We start from the raw sequence: 24,016 nt of genomic DNA, 5'->3' as shown, positions 1-24,016 counted from the left end.
TACCAAATAAAAAAGGCTATGTCATGGCCACCAATCACAGCTGATCCCTCAAGCTTCAAATAAGATTAGCAAACAGCTAAGAGGAATGAAATACATTTTTAAATCTGCCCTCATTTGAAATGGCAATTTTTTTTAACTGCTTTTCAAGATAAATGACATTCCTGACGTATGTCGTCATTTAGCAACAACCATAAAAATACATTGAAATCATTTGACAATGGTTAGGAGCCCTGGGTTTGTTAAACATTGTTAAAGCTGGATATTTACAATAAATGAAAGCTAAAAAAACATAATTTCCGAACATCACACATTAGTTTTGCTCTATAAAACTGGATGACTTAAAAACAAACCTACAGCTGACAGACTCGATCCCGTCTTCTAAAAACAGCCACGCTATTTAAAGGATGGGTGATTTACAAGTGAACCAAGTCTGACCTTTCATTGTGGGTGCTGACCAACACAGGGGCATTTTGTCAGAGTGTAAATGTATCTGAGATTAGTTTGGATAATTAAGGGAGTTGGTTATGTGTTATTATAGCGATTAATGATCACTATGAGACTATTACTATTCTAACTATTAGAGACATGCTTACCACACAGAGATCTCTGTATCGCATTCATATTTAACAGCTCGGGCTAAACTAGGTCACAAGGTGCTGGAGCCAATCCCAGCTGACATTGAGTAAGGGGTGGGGTTCCCTCTGGACAGGTTGCAATCTATTACAAGACCAAGACAAACACCCATTCACACCTGTGCACAATTCTAAAAAAAAATCTCTGACAGTTTTCATAGACATTGGTGGTGTAGAAGGGAAAAGTAGTACAAGGTGGAAACCATGTGAAACAACAAGCTATATACAGTTCACCTCATGGGTTATGAGTCATACCCAAGTTCTATTGATTCTATAACACATTCAAAGTTATACTGAGTGAAAGGCATCAACCAAATATTGATGTACTGATCATCATTTACAGCGCACAAAACCTTCTGATCTTAAATGAATGGATTTCTTTTCTGATAGATGTTTGTATGCTTCAACTCATCTCAGTTGAAGTTGCACATCCGCTGCCTTGGGTGAGAGACAACAGAGGTTTGGGGGTAAATTAAATTTCAACACGATTGTATTTTAACACAGTTTGTGGAAGAAAAAGAAGCCATTCCATCAGTGACCTACCATGTTTGTGTAGATACTGAATGCCTCGGACCAAAAGTTGAAAAGGCTTCAGCCAAGATTTATTAACCTATTTCAAATTTATATTAGTTGGAATATTTTTTTTTTTTATTTAAAAGTGAGTATTTCAGACCTCATTCATCCTTTACTCACATTTGTTAAATAGTTGTCAACAGCAGGTTTCAAATTCAAGATCACACTGGGATCACAGTTCATTTTTCATCTTAATTTCTTCACTTTTAGTTCAATTGTTGACTGTCTTAACTCTCTGACATCTATTTCACAGTCTAGTCAAGTCTAATTGTGGTAACATGCCATTCCATGTCAAAACTTGATCTATGGTTTAGTTCCTGAAAAGCCCTTTGGTTTGTGAGTTACAATCTGAAGCAGCATCGAGACTGTCAAATCAAATATGGAAAACGATTCACCTGACGCACGCCTTGCACTTGTTGACTGTGCCGCTCATTGGCCGCCTTCTGCTTTACATTGAGCAAATTTGAATACAAGTGCGATCATTCTTGTGAGGAATTTATGAAGCGCCAGAGAAAGACTCGATTGACAGACGGGAAAACACATCGCAACAGCTGTGACAACGGCTAGCTAACGATAGCTCCAAAACCCACGAGTCCCTGATGCGTTTGCTTGATAAAAGTAAAGGCGACACGCGAGTCGTGTTGAATTGGGAAAGAGCACGGCTAAAGTTAGCCGGCTACCAAGACTGGCTAACTGTCAAAGTTGCCCTGTCACTTGTCACCGGTTGCACCATGGAGCTAGCAGGCTAGCGCCGGAGCTGTCAACTTGAGAGAGTTACAGCAACACCACACACGCTGCTGGAGGGAAACTCTGTCCCCACTCGCCCCGCTACGGGGCCTGTTCACCGGGCTTCACCCCCTAAACTGGAGAAAAACAGCCTCTCTAATGTGATGACCCATGTCGTGGGCCCACCTTCAACTTCATGCCCGTGTTAGCTCACTTACTCTGGGTGAAAGCTCCAGTGGCGGCGGCGGCGGCGGCGCTCTGTAATCCTGAAGGTAGTTTGAGAGGAACTGCGCCTCCCCTTCCAGACACTTTCTCCCGTACAGAAACCGGGGGGTCCCCGGAGCTGCCCTGTGCTCTCGTGGTTTAATGTCCGGTGCAAAGACTGACGCGCAGCTGTGGCTCTGGCCGGTGTTGCCTGCGGTGCCGTGGCGTCCCTCCGCTGCGTCCCTCCTCGGCTTCTCTCCGCCTTCTCCGGTCTGATTTTCTCTGAGCGGCCGAGCCAACATCCGGGAATCCTGCCCGAGACTGTCCGGATCTACTTTCTCACAGATCGTTGCGCTCATCAAAGGGCCCCTCCTGTGTCCTCACAGAGCCTGCCGCCACAAAAAATAGCGACGGTCATTATTTGCCACCTGAAAATCTTATTACACCACGCATAACCAAAACGATTGCACACAAAAATAGCTGTTTTCTTTAATAGGACGGTTGACAACAATAGTGTCAAATGACTTTGTAAGCGACACTGTCATTACTCAAGCTTGAGTACTTGCGATTGTGCAACTGGGGGATTTAATTGAGTGTTTGTGTCTCGTACCGCCCTACAAGGTCCTTCATTCTATTAAATATATATTTATTCATATTTGTTTGTTGCAGTTCATGGCAAAACGGTGCACAAATTCGATGTTTTGTTTTGTTTTTATTGAAAAAACCTTTTGAACAAAATGTAATATTTTCAATATAAATATTTTTCTTTTAACCACAACGTTTCAAGGGCAGGTTTCATGTATTGATTCTCCAGATACTTTTTTTTTTCACAATTTTTTTCATCTTTCATTTCAGCTTTTAATCAGTTGCCAAGTGTCAGAAGCCGGACCTGTCTGCTGTCCGGAATTATATCTCTGCATTACACAATCCGGGTGTTTCTACGACACTTTCACATCAATATTTTTAAATTGACCGCTTTTGTCTAATAAACACTGCTTGAAAGCTCAAATTTAAAGTCATCTTTTTATTCATGATAGAGCCCAATGCATGGTCCGAGTGACCTTTTGATTTATTTAATACCATTAATACCATTGGTGGTCTCCCTGGCTTGGTCGCATCTCATCCAAGGTCGATGTTTATCTGTATTTAATTCATGTATTTCTTTATCTTAACTACTTTTTAATATGTCCTCACGCTGACGAAATTGTAAGGTGAATGATCAACAGTCTGACGTTACATGGTTGAGAGACGAAGTCAATGAAAAGGGGCAATGGTGCCTCCTATTGGAAACTACGAAGAAGTGCATTTTCAAATGCGATTCAGGAAGAAAGGAAAGAAATGTCTGAGGTCTGGGCAGCAAAAACTACGGTTAAAATACGGGGTTCCAAAAATTTAAATGAACAGTTTTTACTATTGCTGTCAGTCGACTAAAAAGTTAATCGAATTAATTACAGGATTTTGTAATTAATTAATCGAATTAATCGCATTTTTATGTAATTTCTGGTAATGGTCTCCTGATAAAGAATTTGAGCTCTAGGATATAAAAAAATTGTAGTGCATGACTAATCAATTGAATACAGTAATAAGAGAAGATTTGAAATCCAATTTTTTATTGGTGAACTGTGCTTCATAAATGAAATCCAAAAGTAAAGGTCAAGCTCATTCGCAAACCAGTCAGGCCAGGTGCATTATTCAAAAATGTAAAACAAATACAGCAATACAGTTAAATAAATAAAATAAAGCTGTCCTCAAAAATGTAAAACAAACAGCAATATAGCAATTCAAAAATGAATAATAGATGTATAACACGCCTCTAAATGAGGCAAAATGAAGAACCGTTGACACTCATAATTAATTGCGTTAATTTTTATCACGCGTTAAATTGTGGCGTAATTCATTAATCGAATTAACGCGTTAAAATGACTGTAAAAACTTTTTACATTATGTCGAGTGCTGTACAATACCACGTTCTAACACAGGGGCAGTAGTGAGCATGTTCCATGGCTTCCACGGCTTTAAAGCACGAAGAAGAAGCGTTCCGTGGTGACACCAGGCAGTTAGTGTTCAGTTGCTGCTCTGTCCCTCAACACTTTCGCCTCCGACATTGGTGAGACTTTCCCGCATGACAGATACCACTAAAACAAGTGTGAAACTCAGTCGTTTTGAGTGACAGTTGTTTTGCTGGTAATGATCATTTAACTGCACTAACACATTGCGTTGTATTGTGCATGTATATGTGCAACTTATTACAACTGTTTTATAGTTCATCTGTTACGGACGCGCAAATATGTTTCTTGTAAACTATGATGCCCACTTCGTACTCCGTGAAGCTAGATAGAGTATTTTCTGAACAAACAGGACTGTTATTGAGAAATTTTCCTTTAAGAAACGTAGTAAAAACACATTAGTAATAACGCGATAACATCACTGTTTGAAACTAGCTGGTGTGCTCTGTTATTCAACTCTATTTTTATATATATTTTAATTATAACGCTAAAATACTCAATTGTTTTATGTACTGGTGAACATAATCAGACCACATAGAACAGCTGAATGTGCAATTGTGCTATTATTCTTTTTTGTAATCGATCTATTCAGTACCACACCCTTCTTTATAATGCGTTGAATGTGTGCCATGGCCAGGGAAAGAGAAATCTGAGATTTTCTGGACATCTTTTTTACCACTGTAACCATGAGCTGATGGTTTAAGATTTCGTATGTGTGTGTTAACTGATTTTATAATTTTTTTTTCCGGGTTCTTCACAAGGGCTTGCTCACAGGCCGAGACCTCCAATCGGACCCAACATCTCCAGAACTTGTTTGACTTGTATAGTGGCTGCAACATTCTTTTTCATCTGGATTTCTGAATCAGAATGTACAGTATTGGGTTTCTGTGTCTCAGATGTTTGCCAACTTGTAGGTTGGATTGAATTGTGTGCAGTTATTGGTCATTAAAAGAATCCAACGTCTCCCATCCAGGCCATGGCAGAGCCCAGAATATTGTCTATTGATGGAAAACTGGCTCAAGAGTTTGCTGCCCCCTCGCATGTGGAGGACGTGAAGGAGAAGATGGCTGCTTTTGCCAAGTGTCATGCAGAAGCTGGACGCCAAGTTGTTCTCATCACATCTGGAGGCACAAAAGTCCCACTGGAGTCTCGCACCGTTCGATTCCTTGATAACTTCAGCAGCGGACGCAGAGGAGCTGCCTCAGCAGAGTATTTCATGAACTGTGGTTACGCAGTCATCTTCCTGCACAGACACCGTTCCCTCTATCCATACTCTCGTATATTTTCCACTGTGAACATGCTGGACGCTCTGCAGTCCAACTCTGGTGACGTCTTGGTGAACCAGCAGGTGCTTCCAAACATCGGTCAAGTCTTGAAACGATACCAGGAAGTGAAGGAAGCAAGACTTCTTCTTCCTGTCGAATTCAGTACGCTGTCAGAGTATCTGCACCTCCTGAAGGCGGCGGCTCAAGCTCTCAATAACATTGGTGGGTGAGAATAAGAAGCTCAACTGCCTCTTCCCTGCTCCATGCTGGTTGTTGTCTGATTGCATCTACATTTTAGGATCCCGTGCCATGTTCTACTTGGCCGCAGCTGTGTCCGATTTTTACATCCCAGCTTCAGAAATGCCAGAACACAAAATCCAATCTTCAAATGGACCACTTCAAGTAAGAATAAATCCTGTCAAAATGTTCCTTTTGTTTGTTAACTTTTATGCAGGGATTGTATCCCTGACTTGGGAAATAGTTCTGTAGAAAAAGATCATTCATCGCTCCTTTACTCTTTCAGCTCAGCATGAAGATGGTTCCCAAAATCCTGTCTCCACTGGTCAAAGACTGGGCGCCGCAAGCCTTCGTCATTTCCTTCAAGCTGGAAACAGACCCGACTATTCTGCTGGAAAAAGCTCGGCGGGCACTGGCCACCTACAGGCACCAGGCGGTGGTGGCCAACGTTCTGGACTCCCGGCGGGGTTACGTGGTGGTGGTGACGTCTGACACTCAGGCGGAGCTGAATCTCACGGAGGAAGACGTGAAGAACGAGGTGGAGATCGAAGAGAGAATCGTGAAAAATCTGACGGCCGCACACCAGCACTTTATCGGTCAGCAACAGTGATGGCAATGTTTGTAGTCATGACCAAGCTAACGGTTTCTAATTCCATGTGCAACGTTACTGTAAATTAGTGTTGCCATGCTTTTCCTCTCTGCCTTAAAAAGTCGAAATGGAAACAAATACTTTCAAAAAGTTTATTCACCGTATGAACTCCTCCTTCAGTATAGATATATATAGAACAGCCAGACTGACTTGCCTGTGGAGAAATCTGCTCGACAGAGCGCAAAGCATCAACAAAGATGTGCTCTACAGCTCCGGTAGCCGTTGGGTTACTTGAGTTTGACGCTCTTCTTGACGCCTGCACGGATGCCAGACTGCTCCCCGCTGTATCTCGCCTCTTCTCGGCGAACCTCTTGGACCTGCCGAACGAGTCCCGAATGTCATCTCCAACAACCAGCTTGCATGCCATAACTTCGTAGTGCCATTGAATCATAAGATGAGTGCCCACCTGTCCCTTTCTGCGAATCTTGGCTCGTCTGAACTTCTCTCTGTATTTAGCTCTCGGGTTACGGTCAATCTTCTTCCTCTTGGGTGTGAGTCCCTTGTTTTTGGCCATCTGAGGAGCAAAACGAGGTAGAAATTAAGAACTGCTTATGATATTAATCTGCTATAAACATTCAAGTACATGCGGGGTGTGAGGGATGGAGGTGTACTATTTTGATTTTCTGAGGATGGAAGGAAGCACTTGGTGTCTATTGTATGAAGAGGTACGCATGAAGTAATAAAGGTAAAGTATATAACACAAGCTCCGTCTCCAGGTCTCTTTGTCAAGTTGTGCCAATATGAAACACAAAACAACAGTTGTGTACCAATTGGATTTCAATTTCAAAAGACAAATGAACCTGCCCAATCCACCCACAAAGTCCAACAAATGCCCACAGAAAAAGGTCCAAACCATGACTTGACTCAAGCGGGGAGCTACATTTCTCTGGACCCAATCGATGGCATGTCGGGGTGAACTGGCTCCACACTTCTGATCTTTCACAAGGATGTAGAATAGCCCTTGTTACCTGGTTTTAAATCCTAAACCACATGACCACACATCTGAAACAGAGCTGGACTGAACGGCAGTGTGGTAAACAGGTGACCCAAACCTCATGGCAACTGGGAATGTTAGTGGCCTCAGTAGAGCCATACTAACTAATCCAGTCCCTCACACTTGAATACGTCTCCTTTTGGAACATGGAAACTGTAACAGGCTATTTAATGACGTAGTTATGGATTTAACTTTAACGAAAATTAAAATAGGAAACAAATCTCGATGGCTGACCTGGTAGGTGATGCCTCTTTTAGCGTCTGGATCCAGCTCTTCCTCCAGCTCTCCCTCCTGGGTCTCCACCACTCTGCAACCAAAAAGTATTTCATCATTTTCCACCAGTGATGTTGAACATATTGAGAAACTCTTTCTTACCCATCAGTGTTTTTGGACTTCCGTTTCAACTGCTGTCTCTTTTCTACTTCTCTGTAGAAACGCAAAGCTGCTTCTTCGTCCAGGTCCGAGTCTGAATCCCCGTCCTTCTCCAATTGAGATCCACCAGAATCCTGCATCCACAGCACACAGTTACAACTCCAAACTGAACAGAACTGACATAAAATAAAGACCTCACCTCCTCTTCCAGTTGTGCAGCTGAAGCACCAGAAACGGTGTCATCTTCATTAGACAGGAGGGAACTCAGAAGTGGGGCCATCCGAGCGTCGACCGTCCTGAGCTCATTGATCAGCTGTGAACAGTCATTTTGAACATTGAAAGCCAAAAGTTCTGTCGAACTGATTTTTCTGTCACTTCTTGACCTTCAAGACTTACATTCCTGTATGTGAGCAGTCGTTCAATGACAGGATGATTGTGAGCAGGAATACGTTTTGCTTTCAGGACCAAGTAGAAGCTGATATTTGTGCAGTAACTGTGAAAAGAAACACAACAAATACATGAAAGGGGACCCATTATCTGTCACAACGTTACCTAGATGTGATGTCGAGTGGTTAGGGATCAGGGCAGAAATACCAATGAGAAAAATCCTCTTCAGCTTTAGAAGCCTCTGTCTCTGGTATTTCTGCACTTTTATCAATTTCCCAATAAGCAGTGTTCTGTTTTGACAGTGGCTCCACCACATCCCTGGAGTTTCAGTGGGACATCGCTGTGAACGGACTCGCTGTCACTGCGAGCAGAAGCAGCGCCACTCAGACAAATTTGCTCTCTGTGACGGTCCTCCCTTGTCGGTTTTTAAACTCTATTTACTCAATAACTCAGAAACAGCAATGACTCGTGCTGTCTATAAATTAAAATTGTTGACACCAAACTTAACTTGTGATTTATGGCAAATTAATCACACATTTTGTGTCTGTTCTAAATGTAAATTAAAGTAAGTTTTCATCAATACAAGAATGGCCAGTAATGCTTTCCTCATGCAAAACATTTGCTTACTCCAACAACCCAACACATCACATACTGTCAAGAAGATTCTTCAGAACAACATCAACAACATGCTAACAGCAGTATATTGTTAGCCATTTAGAGCATATATATCACGTGTGGTTAACTTGCTATTCATCTTGAGTTAATTCAGCATTTGTGCGATCAATAGAGATTAAAAATTTGAATTTATTGACAGCCCTATTAATGACATGAGTTGCAGCTTTCCGACTATGGCACTTAAAGGGTTAACGTTCATGAACTTACTTGAGGTAAAGATGCTGCTTCATCTTCAGGTAATCAGCAACCTGTTTTTGGAGTAAAAATGAACATGGGAAAAAAACAAAAAACAAATCAATATTAAAATTACACCCTTACAGCAGTGCCTCACCTTTTGTGAAAACATTGAAACGCAGCACAAATTTCCTTAGACACACAAGACTCACCTTCCCAGGAGCGATCCTTCCATCCTTAATCCTCTGCATTAGTGGTTGCATGTCATCTTTCAGTTCTGTGAGCTGCAAATTTGGAAAAGTTCAGCAAAACATTGTTGGAGCTCCAAGCTAATAATCACATCATGTTATTGAATCTGTGGAGGACAGTTCAGAAGACAAACTACAATACATTTAAGTTTTCATGTACGTTGCATGAAAAAATGTAATGGAGTGGTAAATTCAGGACTTCAGAGTGCATCAGAATATTAGACCCACCCACTTAATTTAAGACGGAAAATAGATCTTGTTCATCCATAAGCCGGAGCGGTCTATAAGCCGCGGGTTCAGTGGTGCTGTCTGCACCGTAGGTAGGTCAGTGGTGCACCAGACTTAGAAATGCATGAGGCTCACTACTAAACTAGTCTTGAAAATGAGACTAAACTTTTCTCAATAATAGTTGAAACGTGGGATGATCTCATCAGTCCATCACAGTAAAAACGTTCAGATAGCATTTTAGTGGATGTAGCACTATGAGGATTCAAGCTATGTACAAGCGTCCTCTCACGATCCAAATCTTCATTCTCACCAGACCAAAATATACCTTGGCCTTGAAGTCAGCGATGAGTTCGAGCAACTCAGGCGACTCCTTCTTCAAAAGTTTCAACTTCTCCTTTTGAGACATCTGTTTCAGGTCTTTCACGATCCTCTCCTCCTTCCCAGCTGGTTTCTTTTCAGTCTTCTCAGCAGAAAGTTCCTTTGTTTTGCACAAGGAAGAACAAAAGTGAGCTCCAGCTTTAACAATGACATCAAGAAGCAGGTCAAGATTACCTGGAAAAGGTTTAGGTCATAGTCCTCCTCACACAGATGCTCTGCAAGACGTTTTTGGATTTTCTTAGCCTCTTCCTCTTCCTCCTCTTCCTCAGCGTCCACCTCTTCCTGTGTTTTTCCCTCTACAAACGGAATGTGAGCAAAACCTCATTCAAGCAAGCGACAATCAACAGATAAAGAAGGAAAAATAATGACACATACTGGCAGAAACATAGTCAGAGTCATAGAACATCTTCTTCTTGTTGCCCCAGGCCAGTTCATCAGGAAGATCTGTGGAGGACAAAAGCATTCAGGACAGTGTTGTGAATCAAAGCTTGGAAAAGTATATGCAGCGCTGCAACTATCAGGTCCTCGTTTGGTTCCTGTGACGATTGTGTTTGTGTGTGGGGGGGTTTGGTTTATCTATTTGTATGAGGACTGGAGGAATAACTAAGTTAGGACTCTGCTGGTCCTGACAAGGTGAAGCCTAAATTTGAGGATGGTTTATATATATGGGGGGATTGTTTTTACACGTCACGTACAGACCATTTCTTGACAAAATACTATACTCGTGTGGACCATATGTCTTCGTGGGGACCATTTCCCAGTCCCCACAGGCCCAAACGTCAATTACAGGATAAACACTTCAAAATCAGCAGGTGATTATAATAGAGTTTCAGTTTGGTTCAGAGTCCTGGTTCAGGTTAGCTATGTGTTTTGGATATTTAATTAACGGTGAGAAGCTGGGGAAAGGGTTATGGCAACGAGAAACCTCACAATGTCCCCACAGGGACAGCAACACAATGTGGATAACTAAAGTATTTTTAAAAACCTTTTGAATAAAGGTATAAGTGGTTAAAAATGAATGGATTATTTACAACTGGGTCAGTAATTGAACTAGCATGTTACAGTATTGCCATTATTTCATGTGGCCCACCGATAAGTCAAATACATGCTGTGTTAACTGAACACAAACCATCATCTTTCTTCCCCTCCATATCACTCTCCATGTCTGTTCCTTCCTCCTCCTCCTCATCCTCCGCCTCCTCTTCCTCCTCCTCATCCTCTTCATCATCATCCTCCTCAGATTCCGAATCATCCAAGGCCATCACCTCCTCCTAAATTCACCAACATTCCAATTAGATTCAAGTGTATATAAGAAAAAGCAAGCATGTGAAAGTGAGTTCATCACACCTCATCATCCAGCTCTTCTAGGTCGCTCTCCATTTGAACTCCACGAGCCAGAAGATTCTGCATCAAAAGACGAATCAGTGGAAAACTGGAGCTTTTTGACAACCACAAAGGAGACATAATTACCGCGATCTTTTGGTCATGGAACTCGTCAATTTTGTCTTTGGTGTACTGCGAGGATTTCTGAAGAGGAGAGAGGAAACTTTAAAAATGCAGCTCAGTAGCATTAGAAACTGGGATCAAACCAACATACAATTTCATACAATAAAGGGACACGGTTAGGGCCACAATGAGACATACAGGTAGTCTGGATAAAAGGAGAAGAATTTGGATATACAGCGGTACCTTGGTTCTCGACCACAAATCATTCTAGAAGGCCATTCGAGAAGCGAATTGTTCGAAATCTGAATTGATTTTTCCCATTACAATCAATGGAAAAAGAAATAATGCGTTAGCAGCATTAAGGTTAAAGCCTTAAAATAGTCTTTTGTAGGAGTGAATGTAGAGTGTCTGCTGCAGGTGCGCTGTTCCTCTATGTGTGTGGCCGCTGCATGTGGGAGGGGTTGCCGAGTGAGTGAGGTCTCTCCAGAAGTGAAGAGGTGCCCGGTGTGTGTCCAGCTCTGAATGTGCGCTTCTGTGCAGTTTGGCTGTGACAAAGTCATAAACCAAGTTCAAATCCCTGTCCCAGCTCTAGCCGTGCAGGAGACAGGAAAGGTTTTACACCTCAATATGAAGAAAAAACAGTCCGTAAATGTAGCTAACGGGACACGTCTGCATACAGAGGCTGTGTTATACACAATAACAAAGCGGGTCGTGGGTCAGCTGATCGGTCCCCGCACGTTGTGTGCGTTGCGTTGTTTTTTCCGGGGCGTTCGAGTTCTGGATTTTCGTTCGAAATCCGAAGCAAAAAAGTCTCAAAATTTTTGTTCGAACTCTGGGACGTTCGAAAACCGAGGTACCACTGTAGTTGAATTAAAAAAAGTGATGAAGAAGAACAAGTTAGGGACCATCAAAGATGCTGAAGTGTACGAGTATACCTTCGTTAAAAACAAGCACACTGGAGATGGAGATTCCCAAAAAGGGGCTCGGGTGAGTTTCATGCAATTTAAAATGATTTAACGAATGTTTTTCGTAAAAAAATGCTTCGTTGAGCCTTTCAGCACAATACGTTAATTCATAAAAATGACTTGTCATACCACAAAATAATCTGATCCCATCTATATCTCCACAATGTTACTCAAACTACTAAAGATAACGTTCTCCACTACCCATCTACCATCAATGTGAGTGCTTGATGCATACGTGTCGCAGGCACAAACATTAGAACCACGTCCTTACCTTGTCAGGTACAGACATGTCGTTGTAGGAAGCCGGGTCATCTTCATCAAATCGCGCAGCCTTTTGTATCTTTGGGGGTTTAATTCGCCTTGAAAAGAGCACAACACATGAGCAACAGTGGCACATGATACGTTCACGTTTCCTACAACAAACCGACACAATCGAATACTATGGGAGCACCAAGACCAACCTTTTTTCGCGAACCATTTTGACGCGTAAAAAGAACTTATGCTATTCAAAACTGCTGAGGGTATATCTTTAAAATGTATTTCAATCAACTTAACCGCACGGTCGTGTACGACATGTGAGAGACCTGTCTTCCTCGTCTATCGTAATTCTCCTCAATGTCGCCTCCTGTTGTCCCGGCGTGGAAGTTGGGCTGCCGCAAAAAATTTAAATTAAAATACAATTTTATGCGGTGTTGTCCTTTAGTCCGCGGGACTACACGACGTGTGCTATATTTGTTTCGTTATTCACCAAAAATAACGATGGAAACCAACAATCTCTCAGTGTTTGACTTCAATAACCGTACAGTGTCTCAACATCTACAACTTCCCTGGTGGTCTAGTGGTTAGGATTCGGCGCTCTCACCGCCGCGGCCCGGGTTCGATTCCCGGTCAGGGAACTACTGTTTTTACCAGACACATCTTGTTTTCTGTTTTGTCTAAAGCCTGGGTGAAGTGTATCTTAAGTAAATCTCAGCCCTTCCTTCCTCCATTACCACAGAAGTCGCTCTTTCATCACCAACCTTTATCACATTCCTGTGCTCAGTTGTGACCAACCCAACCAGTCTTTCCACGGAGTTTCTCTCCCATCAAGAACATGTGAGAGAAACATTACTTTTAACATTACGTTGTAGAAATCACAAAACGTCTTAAAGACACTCTGTGCAAATATACCTGACACAAATCCAAACATTTAGTTTAAAAGAGTATGTTGTGGTACTACTACAAAAAAAACAAAACACAAACAGGCAATTTAAACATTTTTATTCCCGTCTGTTTTCAATACTTAATTCGTACGCTATGTATAACTGTTGTGTTTGTTCAACCTGCAAACACAGAGTAGACAAATGTCAAGGGATAGCAATGCTAACACCATTTAAAAATCGTTAAAAAAAACTAATATCCACCATGACGACTTCAAACATATTAACAAACCAATAATATTACGTTTTAGACAACAAATACATGTTTTATCTGGTGAGGCATATCCTGAACTGAAATCCTGGTCAGATTTATTTTAGCAGCATTATGGTATTAAGTATATGTGTTCTTGAACGCCTGTGTTAAACCGTTGACAGCACCCAGTGAGGTCTCGGCTCCACATGGACTCACCAACAGACACATTAAAACACACAGATCAACACTGCAAGGGTTGTAACCATCCACTGATGGCACCGGCCTAACACAGAATTCTTCACTCCAGTTCTTCTTTCTTCTCAGCGAGTGACCTCCAGTTCATGTTCAAGCCGTAATAGGAGCTGCGGGGCCTTTCCCTGGGTAGGTAGGATTTGGGAGTTCTGTACAAAGATGATTTAATGTCGTCGTTCCTCTTCTGCATCAGGGTGAACGCTGGGGTCACTTGATCCGGGTCAAAATACTGCTGGGAGAGCAGATACTGATAAGATACAGGGACAGTGGAAAATGAAAAACTGCTGTACCAGGGAGGGGCAAGAAGAAAACACACTGCTTAACACAAGTAGTATTTTTGACCACAGTTCTTTCTCACTCTCCAATGAATAACTACCACTAGTAAAACTACTGTTATTATTCCCACCAGGACTGTGCAACTACGGCGAACTGTATGTTTGATCTACAACCATCAATACAACTATAGTATCACAACTACCACTGTACTAGGATGTAACACAATACATTAACAATGCCACTACTTTTGCACCAACCTTCCTCTAAGTATAATTTAGCTGCTAATATTGCTAAGATTTGCGCTGCTACTGTTACAGTGTTATAAGCCACAGGTGCTACTACTATCACTAGTTATAATATATGACCACTAGCGCTACTAACACTGCTTCTTCTTCATAACCCAGGACCTTCAATCTTTGGTTTGATTGTGTGTTGAGTCATCTTACGCTGGAGTTGAATCTGGGCACTGGCACTCTTTTCTCCTCCTGGGTCACCTCTGCTTTGTACTCGCTCAGGTCCATCATGGAGCGGCTCATTTCAGACATGGTGAACTTGGGCGGCCTCCCTTGATACGCCACGGAGCTCTGCTGAGAATGGATCCTCTTCATGATGTCACTCAATGAGCTGAAGCTCTCCGCCTGCGGCATCCGCAAGATAACAGGCTTCTATGAGAGGAAGACATTGTCTGAGATTGATTCCCTCCCGCCACCTAGAATGGATCAGAACTCACTGTGGAAGACGGATTGTTCTCCAGTTTGGAGTTCACTTCATCCTTAATGTGCTCGACCGCCAGAGGCGGCTCCATTCTCAACCACTCTCTTCGCTTGCTGGACGAAAGAAGAGTGTTCTGCAGGGGCTTGCACCCTCTGTCATCAAGAGCGGCTCTCGGTCTGTCGTCCGATTTCTCCTCGGAGAGACGCCTGGCAACGGCCTGCTGGATTTTATTCTCCACTCTACGGGAGTGTCAAGAGTTCAGTCACATCTGCAGCCATTCATGAGGCGTAATTGACCAAACACTCACTCTTTCATTCGTTCCCTAGTCGTGGTGTAAAAGGGAGAACGTTCTGTTTTCCTGTTGGAGAGAACAAAGATGAAAATGAAATACATTTAATAAGTATGAACCATCTTACCAGGAAGATTGCTTCTCGAACACAGGGGTGGTTACTGGAGGCGTGTTGTCGAACGGCCTGAGAAAGATGAAATATAGATTCATTCATTCATTCAGGGTCAGAGGTCGCCAGACACCAGCTTCTTGTGGTGAGACTACCTGCACAGTCGTGAGCAAATCCAATTATTTATTTATTTATTTCATTATTCTCATCCACTGACATAGATTTGCATTTTCACTACACAATTATTATTATTATTATTAGTAGTAGTAGTAGTATACACTATACACTACTTTCTTGTCTTTTCATTCCGCTGTTTATGTGCAGCAACAATTATTGAATGTTTAAAATCATAATACTGTATAATACTGTACAAATGTGCACTATGATTTTTTAAAGATGCATATTACGAATATGACATGAATAATGAATAATTTCACAACGTAGTTCAATCTAAAGGAAACAAAAATAAACAAAATTCCAAAATACAATATATTGAAATGTATTTTTTACATTTCAATATAGGTGTACTCTAATGGGTGTATTATAAAATATGTATTTATTTATACAAATAAATAAGTAAATAAATCATGTATGTTTTGGGGATTCAGCACTCTATTACAGTTCAGACAGCATTTTAATAAGCGCTACATGTGTTTCACCTCCTTGTTGTCTTCATGCACTGAAATCCATTTTGAGTGATTCCATCCATGAGTGGAGTGGGGCTCTCGAACATTGTGTTGTTCAGCTGCGGCACCTTCTTGAGCACATTGTCCTCCTGGTAGCCCAGCAGACTGCTCGGTAGGTGCTCCCTCTGAACAACACCCATGGCCTCCCAGTCCAGCAGCGTGTCGACTGGAGGAGGCGGCGGGTTGTTGATGGGAAAATGTGACTCCTGATAGACCCTTTTCGGAGGGCTGTGCTGAGTGAACTCTTTCATCTGGTGCGTCACTTTCACATGTGACCCTTCAACCCCCAACGTGTCAGGAACAGGGAGTGAAGCAGCGAACAATATCCTGAACTCTTTGTCGAAGGTTTCTACCACTGAGCCTGTGATGACAGTGACAAGCTGCCGGTGCAGGTGAGCGTCAGTCCACGTCAGGCTGCTGGAGACAAAGATAAATGTTACACCCACTGTCACTCGGGAGCAGACACACAAAGCTGACGAAAGACACAACGGCGTACCTGTAGCTGCCATGAATCACCGTCTCTAAATCCACCAGAATGAAGTTGTTCTTCAAGTCTCCTACCACCATTCTTCCAGTTTTGGAGCAGAACGACTTGCCTCCAAGCAGACGAACCCGGATGTGCTGTTTCAGGCGAGACTCATGTTTGACATGTGTTTGTTTGAGAAGTGAACACACAACTGATGGCAACTCACTTTGACATGGTGCCACAATAGAGTGTAAATGATTCCTAACATTCGGTATCTGTTCGGGTGTTAGTTTAAGTCAAGGCCTGAGGGCCAAATCCGGCCCACTTTGTTACTTTATGAGGCCCCCCATCTCCCAATGAGTTTGGACTTCAGTGGTCACCGAGCTGGCAACCTCCTGGTAACTAGGTAAGCAGCTTCTTCCACAATGAATCTCAGCCACAGGTCATAGGCAGAAGATCTCATGACTTAGTATAGAATGGTCCATGAAGTTTCATGAAACAGTGTCCTGATTTTCAGAGGCCACCAGATGGCGCTGTCACCAGTAAAAAGTTTGGATTAATTCAATGAAGCCTCATATAATTTCTAAACCAAGAGCGCCATCTAGTGGCTTCTGGAAATCAGGACACTGTTTCATCAATCACCTCATCTACCATCATGACCAGTGACCATGAAGAGAACAACAAATGGACATTGAAGACCACTATAGGAAAGTGAATGATATGTTTAGCGTCAGAGGAGGTGAGTTAGGAGACATTTTGACCTTTATGCTGAATTTATTCTCCCAAAACAGTAAACTTTAAGGTTCGTTTTTCTTGTAAAACCAGGATGAGTCCACAATGATCACATATTGAACCTTCACCCACATGAGAGTGAGTTGGAAATACTTCAGAAAAATACGACTCCAATGTCAATTGCGGTTATCTGTCCTAACCTCTGACCTGGCACTATCATGAAGAGTGGAGGAAGAGCGGTCATTACATGGGAGAGGTCACTGAAATGACACTGACTTATGGGCAAATTCTAATATTACCACTTCAACCAACACAAAGACAAAAAAGACATGTTGTGGTTGACCTTCCGGAGCTGGGGAGCTGTGCATCTGGGGTGCACTCGGCCGAACTTGAAATATGAAGTTGTAACCTTGGTGGATGTTATGTAACTCCCTCACTACTTCTGAGCGGCAATAAGAAGCAGATGTGATAATGCAGATAATGCTATCTGTCTCTGCAGCATAAATCATTAATGATCACAGTCTATCTGACTGTGCACTTTTGACTTGACCCAATAAAGACTTGAGCAGAGCCTGTTGGATACAAGACTGCAACGGTTGCAATTCTATTTTGAGCACATGTAAGTGGACAAATACAAGAAACATCTGCAGGAGGAGTCTCTCTCTGTTAGTGGTTTGTCGCAGTTATGAATTCTGCTGCTGTTGACAACCGATATGCTACAATGATGTCCGATAAACTGACCTCCAGAGTAGCACTGAATGAGTGAAAGAAAGGGCCTTTTGTATGGTCTTAAATGAATTTGGAAACTCACTGAAATGACAGAACTGTTGAGGAATCCTCATGTGGTTGGTTTGTGTAGTCATTAACTAACAGGTTGCATAATATGATTGAACTGTAAACCTCTAAATCTCTGAAGACCAGAGTGTCTGCAAAGCAATTCAACTTCTTATAAGGGTGGTTGCTTCGACAAAAAAGTCCTTGTTATTATTAACCAAGTTGTTATTAAAAGTAATGCAATGCCACTGCCATGTTATTGTACATATGGATTCAGTCTTAAAATTAGAATATTTTCTTTCAGTCTGTGCTAATGTTCTTTCCATCTTTTTCCTCAATGTAATGGCTGCAATCTTGTCGTGTGTGTCAGATGGAGTGGGCAGTGACATTAAATGTGTCCCCCAAAAACAAAGTACTGTGGTGCTGAGAAGCAAAACTGTAACTAGAGGTTCAGTCAGACAAGGCGAGAACTGGACAAAAGAGCTCCAATGTGTGTTTGTAAGTGCTGCTACTGTGAGCAGTGTAATTGAGATACTACATACTGTGTGAGGCTTTGACACCCCTGAATGCTGCGCAACCAGTTAAACAGCACCGTGCCATGAAAAGTTGCATTCCAGACTTAAGCATGCTCGAGTGCGGAGACGGCACATGCACCTCACTCATGATGTGGACTCACCGGATGCCTGAGCCTGTGAACAGAGAAGTTCTCCTGAGCGGATCGTTGGTTCAGGATGACGTAAACAGAGACCCCTCGGGAGGCAGCGTTGTGCAAATCTCCGAGTATCGTGGCATCAGTCAGTCTGTCTGTTACGATGGCGATAACCTGTTCAAGAAAGAGCGTGTTGTTTAGCAGACGTCTTTGCCCTTTTTCTGAACAGTGGGACTCATGGACTGAGAGCAAAATGATTTGAGAAGGGTCTGGTGCCTTGCTCAAGGATCGTCGACAGTTCAGAGACTGGTTTTGAAAATGTATTTTCAAATAATAATAATAAATTGTGATCAGTTGAAGAATAGAGTCAAGATGGCAGTGCCAGATAGTACACACAAGAAGGTACGGGATGATCCTGACTTAGCACAAAGGTCATCCCTTCGTGTTTACACTTTTCAAACAAGCCCTTAACAACACCCAATATAACACCCCTGCAAATTCTGTGCATACTTCTGTTTCATCAGTAAAGCCAGAAGATGACGACGATATTACTTTTTAAATTAGTGATGCACCTCATTGTTCAGTGGTCTAGTGAGAAGTGGGAATGATCTTTGTACTTTGCTATTCAGTCTCATCTAGTGCTGTCTTGTTTGTGTGCTTTGTGGTACTGACATCCTTTCTTTATACTTTATGCAACAATGGCATGTATTTTTGCATACGTATATGCTGTTCTGTATTCTATGCTAACAATTCCACAATCCAGGATATAACTTTCTGATGATGTTTAGCACAGGGATATTAAATGATGCTTCAAATTAGCATTTCAAAAAGTAATTTTTATTAAACATTATTGCACATTAACGTCGACAAAAAGATGAACCTTGTGAATGAATTTGACACCTAAAATATGCGTGGGCTTGTTGATGCTATGCATGGTTGACTCATATTATTCTGTCATCATGGAGAAAGAAGAATGACACGGTGAAGTTTCGACATCGCCAGGGTCACTGTTTATATCACAATCAGATGCGACCGTGAAGCGTTCTAAGCTCAGTAGCTAGCATGTTAGCCAGCTGCTTTATTTACAATAAGAAAGGTTTGCAAACCTGCTTTGCGTTTTGTAAGTTCCTCCTTATGATTTCTCTGATGGGACGTTCCCCCTCGGCAGGAGGACTCGTGTGGACAGTGATGGCCCCGGGTGCCAACCAGGACAGCTTCACGGGCCATCCCAAATCTAAGTTGGGAGTGGGTACGTCGGAGTGGGATGGGAAATAGGTGGAGCAAAAATCCATCCCGTCCAGATGACCCCGGGCATCGTCCTCCTCAGATGGTGGATGAAGCTTGCTGAATTGATAGTTCTGAGTCCAGCTGCTGATCTGACTGACCTCCTCGGGGGACAAGAAGCAGCCAAATGGATCTGGACCCAGCAGGCTGTAGAAGGCATCCTGGCCTTCGTTGAGGAGCTTCTCCACAGCATGACGCTCCTGCTCGGAGTGGAGGAACTCCGGTGCTGAGGCGCTCAACGGCAGGAAGACCACGTTTTCATCCAGACTCTGCTCCTGAGAGTGTGACATCACTGCTGTTGGAGTGTTCTCATCAAAATATAGCCAATAAAAGAGTTTCCTTAATCCTCATTTCCCAGATGTCCTCTTTGAACTAACAAGCCCGGTTAGATCCAGTAAGTGCCTGAGCTTCTTCCCAGCGCTCATGTTGACAGGAGAATCGGTTTCACAACTAGCACACAGTTTCCTCTGAGAAACTCCGCTTGAGACGAGCGAGCTTCATCTCCGCACCTCCAGTGTTTCTCTGAAACTCATCGGGTGTTCCCTCCCCTGCATGTCATTCCTTCAACCTTTCCACTCCTTACTGCTGTCAATCTTATCAGATGCCAGAGATTCTGTGCAGGTGACGAATCAAACGCAGTGCAGCAACAATCTCTTCCAGCACAGTTCAACACATTATCTCACTAAGAGTTGAGTTTGAAAGGAACTGTTTCCTCCATGACTTTTATTGTTGATACAGTCAAATTCTGTGGGCCGTTCCTGCCTGACAGGTTGCTCTGTCGCTGCGAGCTGCACAAGGAATGATCTCCGTTGCACACAGGTTCATGTGCAATCACTGCAATCTACATGCCACTTTATTCCATAAGAAACCTGGCTCATCATTTTAAACTATTGTGAGGAACAGTCTCCCAACTGAATGAAGAACAGAGCAAGTGTCAGACAAAGAAACACAAAACAATGAGGAATCTTTACGACAAGGAAGACACACCCGTTTGTGACCAGGTTATGTCAAGCGCTGTAACACAGCTCAATGTGCAACAGGAAGTCATGCTCAATGCCACAAGATAGTTTAATAATCTTAGGGTGATACGCCACTTTGATCATATGGAATATGGATCTATATATTTCTGGACCACCTGCATCCGTTATCAGGAGATGTGTCCAACTGAAAGTCCATGGGCCGATCATGGCCCTCCACAACATGACTTCATGAGGTCTGTGAGAGCTTTTAATTATTCATGTATAGCACAAATTCTTCAGTCATGTGAAGCAAATATGAAAGAAAATCTAATGACTACACAACACCAAATACCAATGTTTTTTGGCCTTCTGTTTTGAATAGAGACTCAAAAAAATAGAAAAAAAATATACATTTATACATGTAAAAAGCATTAATAGAACCCACATACAGATTATTTGTTGCTTTTAGTTTACATTAAAGTGTCTCAGAAGCATCATAATGTGAGGAAAAAGGTGACGTGTTAAGGTGCTTCAGTAGAGGAGAAGAGAGGCTTAAGGTGAAAGAGTAGCTAAAGTGTACAGTGGCAAACTTGAGATGAGATCATTCAGAGGTCATTTGTTGTTCCTCTTTGTTCCCTTTCTTCATGAGCAGATGGGTTACTGCTTCTTGCGCAGGTGGAGGTATAGAACTGCACTGACAAGAAGCAGTGGGACACACAACCAGGCCAGGATGAAGCAGTAACCGAAGCGACCCTTGTTCAAATCCCTGGAGTCACTTAAGATCTCTTTCCTGTGGAAGGTGAAGATGAGACACGCGGCGAAGTCCGTCAAGCCTGCAAGTGTGAGCAGAACATCAAGTCCACACTGTTTCTGACGCCTCTTCAGGTGACTTCACGACTCTGCGAGCTTAGTTACCTGCAAACGCCTGGCAGAGACCTGTGAAGTAGAAAAGACCTCCTTTAGCAATGGTGAAGAGCTGACAGAGGAAGGCCAGGAAGGAGACGGAGGAGAAGACCACCGAGAGGATCATCAGGGCCTGGACGGACTGCAGCCAGTCTGGGGAGAAGGTCACTCGTTCAGACAGTCTGGGTCGTAAAGCGACCTCAACATGCTGAAGATTCACCGCTTTCACTGGTGGTGGCGCACATCCATGTATCTGTGGAGTTGTCGTGGAAACAGTTGTACCAGAGGTCGGAGATTTCGGAGTCATCCCAAATCCACCAGGACTGGAAGAAGAGAGACATCTGCTGTCAGAATAGTCACAACGCAGATGGTTCCAGTATTTTCTCTTGCGTCTTCAGTGCTTCATAAAAACATTTATCCATTAAAAAAAAAACAAATTAATGAAGGGTTAAGCAACAATAATTTACTTTTAAAATGTCATGTCAGTTTGGGTTAATGTCTTTTTTTTTTTTTTTTTTAATAGTTTGATATAAAAGCTTGTGAGGTTTTACCTTCTCCAGTGTGGCGATGAGCACCATGGCCAGGCCGATCAAATGAAGAACGGTGACTGATATAAGAAGACACCCCATAGCTGCAGCTCAAAGAGAAGACTGGCGCCTGTGAAAAAAAGGTGATAAAATGAGTAAAAAAAAATTACAAGTACTTAAAATAGTAGAATGAAATTGCACAACTATCTTTTAAACAGCAATGGGAAAAAGGAAGTGAAAACAACCTACTTTAAATTCCATGAGCTGAATCATCTTTAAAAACAAAACCAGCTTGTTCTGTTTTCAGAGTTTCATAAACACTAATCCACAGATAAAGAATCCAATGTTTCTCATGTGATTGTCTGTCCCATTGCCTTCTTCAACTCACTTTTCAACACATCCCCAAAATCCTTATCAAGACTCATAGTGCTACATTTGTGTTGCATTTGGGTTAAAACGTTCCCTTTTAGTCTTAACAAACCAGGAAAAAAACTCCACATGACGGGAACTAATTTAACAAAATTATGACTTTATTAACACATGTTATTGTCACTGCTAATGTCATTGAATAGTCATGACACACACACGCCATAAAGTGGAGCCAGACGTTGGCAACTGCTGGATGGAAGGGTTGAAAAATGCATATGCTCTTCCAGACGTCAGAGCAAAGTGAATCTCAAACACAGACATAAATATCAGTCGTGAATGTCTGAATTTAAATCACACCAGCAGAGGATCAATCGTTTTCATATTATTCAGAAATACATAGTGAGATCACTGAACTGAAAATGCTGGATTTAAACTGCAACTTGTGTTAGACTGTATGGCACAGGAACAATTAGTTAAAATCAATTCTTTCTGTCTCGACAAATGAATTTTTTTTGCACCGTTTTGTTGTCATTATTTTAAAATTATTCATTCATGCTTTTCAAAGTTCTTATAAAGTATACATTTTTATATGATAATATAGTATAAGATGGAGAATTTCCTCAGCTAACATTTTCCTGACTTGTATTTTGCACGTGTTTGTAATAATGATGGCGGTTCTGACACGAGTGGATCCTAAGGTGTGGTCGCACGCCCCGGCACTTGTTAGCTTCCCTCACTTATGTTAGCCCAAACTGGGCGCTGAGACGATGCTTCAGGCGTGTGTGTGTGTGTGTGTTGTACTAAACTCTGCAAGCTGTGGTTCGTATTCCAGATGCAGAGCTCAACTAACTGGGCAAAACTAAGCAGCATCTCTGCAGCGCTGTTTTCTTTTCCACTTAGTTTCTTATATATCTCACCCGATATCGGATCCAAAGTAGACCATATATTTGGATGAAAACACATCACCGAGCAGAGAGCAGAAAGTTCCTACCCTTCACCGTCTGGACTCAGACTTTCCGTCCCTGCTGGGTGCCCCTCTGGTTGCCGTCCTCCCTTTGTGTGTGCTCTCTTAAAACCTCAGCTCTGAAAGTTGGGGAGAACAGAAACAGAAAAAGGAATGTGCAGAGATATAGGAGGAGTTCTGAACACCCATTTCCTCTCAACTTTCCCAGCCCTCCCCCTCATTTCTGTGCTCTGGTCCCGCTCAACACACTCCTGAACATCGGTCCCTGAAAGCACACCCGCAATAAAATCAGTCCTACTCCAGCCTTTACATCTGGAGGTGAAGGTGAAGCACATAAATGTTCCTTTTGTCTGTCGAACCGAATAAGATGAGTGCTGTCAGTGTTGTGACCTTCAGACTGGCCTGCAGACCAACGTCCCCACTTCTTGGGGGATGTGAATGAAAGGCAGGAAATAGTGGACGACAACTGGCTACTTCTAATAGGTGATATGTGGGAGCTCACAGAGGGAGGA

At 42.5% G+C, this 24,016-nt stretch overlaps 5 protein-coding genes and 1 non-coding gene across 8 annotated transcripts in view; 2 read left to right on the top strand and 4 right to left on the bottom strand.

Annotated features, from left to right (window-relative positions):
• Nucleotides 1-2,430, bottom strand: part of foxj3 (forkhead box J3) — a 75,007-nt gene extending 72,577 nt beyond the window's left edge. The window contains exon 1 of the mRNA XM_053866991.1: nt 2,150-2,430. The gene's annotated coding sequence lies outside the window, so the exon portion shown is untranslated. The remainder of the gene's footprint in view (nt 1-2,149) is intronic.
• A 1,729-nt stretch (nt 2,431-4,159) lies between these two features.
• Nucleotides 4,160-7,170, top strand: ppcs (phosphopantothenoylcysteine synthetase). Its single transcript, XM_053867869.1, has 4 exons — nt 4,160-4,242; nt 5,115-5,628; nt 5,705-5,808; nt 5,930-7,170. Exons 2-4 carry the CDS (start codon nt 5,118-5,120, stop codon nt 6,251-6,253), a joined length of 939 nt encoding a protein of 312 aa, XP_053723844.1. The 5' UTR covers nt 4,160-4,242; nt 5,115-5,117; the 3' UTR covers nt 6,254-7,170.
• On the bottom strand, nt 6,383-12,946 carry utp3 (UTP3 small subunit processome component). The gene is made up of 16 exons (XM_053867867.1): nt 12,621-12,946; nt 12,431-12,518; nt 11,219-11,275; nt 11,096-11,152; nt 10,878-11,019; nt 10,124-10,192; nt 9,923-10,044; nt 9,696-9,848; nt 9,107-9,178; nt 8,928-8,968; nt 8,055-8,151; nt 7,858-7,971; nt 7,662-7,792; nt 7,521-7,593; nt 6,699-6,806; nt 6,383-6,609 (listed from the first exon to the last, which is right to left on the bottom strand). Exons 1-16 carry the CDS (start codon nt 12,635-12,637, stop codon nt 6,520-6,522), a joined length of 1,431 nt encoding a protein of 476 aa, XP_053723842.1. The 5' UTR covers nt 12,638-12,946; the 3' UTR covers nt 6,383-6,519.
• Nucleotides 12,947-12,983: 37 nt separating this feature from the next.
• Nucleotides 12,984-13,055, top strand: trnae-cuc (transfer RNA glutamic acid (anticodon CUC)). Its single transcript has one exon. It is a non-coding gene; the product is annotated as a tRNA-Glu (tRNA).
• A 374-nt stretch (nt 13,056-13,429) lies between these two features.
• fam83e (family with sequence similarity 83 member E) lies at nt 13,430-20,283 on the bottom strand. 3 transcript variants are annotated; one of them, XM_053868649.1, is made up of 9 exons: nt 19,605-20,283; nt 18,526-18,672; nt 16,374-16,498; nt 15,851-16,294; nt 15,210-15,266; nt 15,101-15,151; nt 14,810-15,032; nt 14,526-14,744; nt 13,430-14,035 (listed from the first exon to the last, which is right to left on the bottom strand). In XM_053868649.1, the coding sequence occupies exons 1-9, from the start codon at nt 20,070-20,072 to the stop codon at nt 13,850-13,852; spliced, it is 1,920 nt and encodes a 639-aa protein (XP_053724624.1). In that variant the 5' UTR covers nt 20,073-20,283; the 3' UTR covers nt 13,430-13,849. The 3 variants fall into 3 exon arrangements, with proteins under 3 accessions (XP_053724624.1, XP_053724625.1, XP_053724626.1); XM_053868650.1 differs by having other exon boundaries at nt 13,430-14,032; XM_053868651.1 differs by having other exon boundaries at nt 15,851-16,291.
• An 869-nt stretch (nt 20,284-21,152) lies between these two features.
• On the bottom strand, nt 21,153-23,641 carry emp3a (epithelial membrane protein 3a). The gene is made up of 5 exons (XM_053868756.1): nt 23,532-23,641; nt 22,196-22,301; nt 21,865-21,967; nt 21,657-21,797; nt 21,153-21,574 (listed from the first exon to the last, which is right to left on the bottom strand). The coding sequence occupies exons 2-5, from the start codon at nt 22,271-22,273 to the stop codon at nt 21,399-21,401; spliced, it is 498 nt and encodes a 165-aa protein (XP_053724731.1). The 5' UTR covers nt 22,274-22,301; nt 23,532-23,641; the 3' UTR covers nt 21,153-21,398.
• Between the last annotated feature and the right edge of the window lie 375 nt (nt 23,642-24,016).

This window comes from Synchiropus splendidus, chromosome 6 (genome assembly GCF_027744825.2).
Source record: "Synchiropus splendidus isolate RoL2022-P1 chromosome 6, RoL_Sspl_1.0, whole genome shotgun sequence".
Lineage (NCBI taxonomy): Eukaryota > Metazoa > Chordata > Actinopteri > Syngnathiformes > Callionymidae > Synchiropus > Synchiropus splendidus.
The sequence above is the reverse complement of the archived record's forward strand: the minus strand, read 5'-3'. Positions and strand labels throughout refer to the sequence as shown.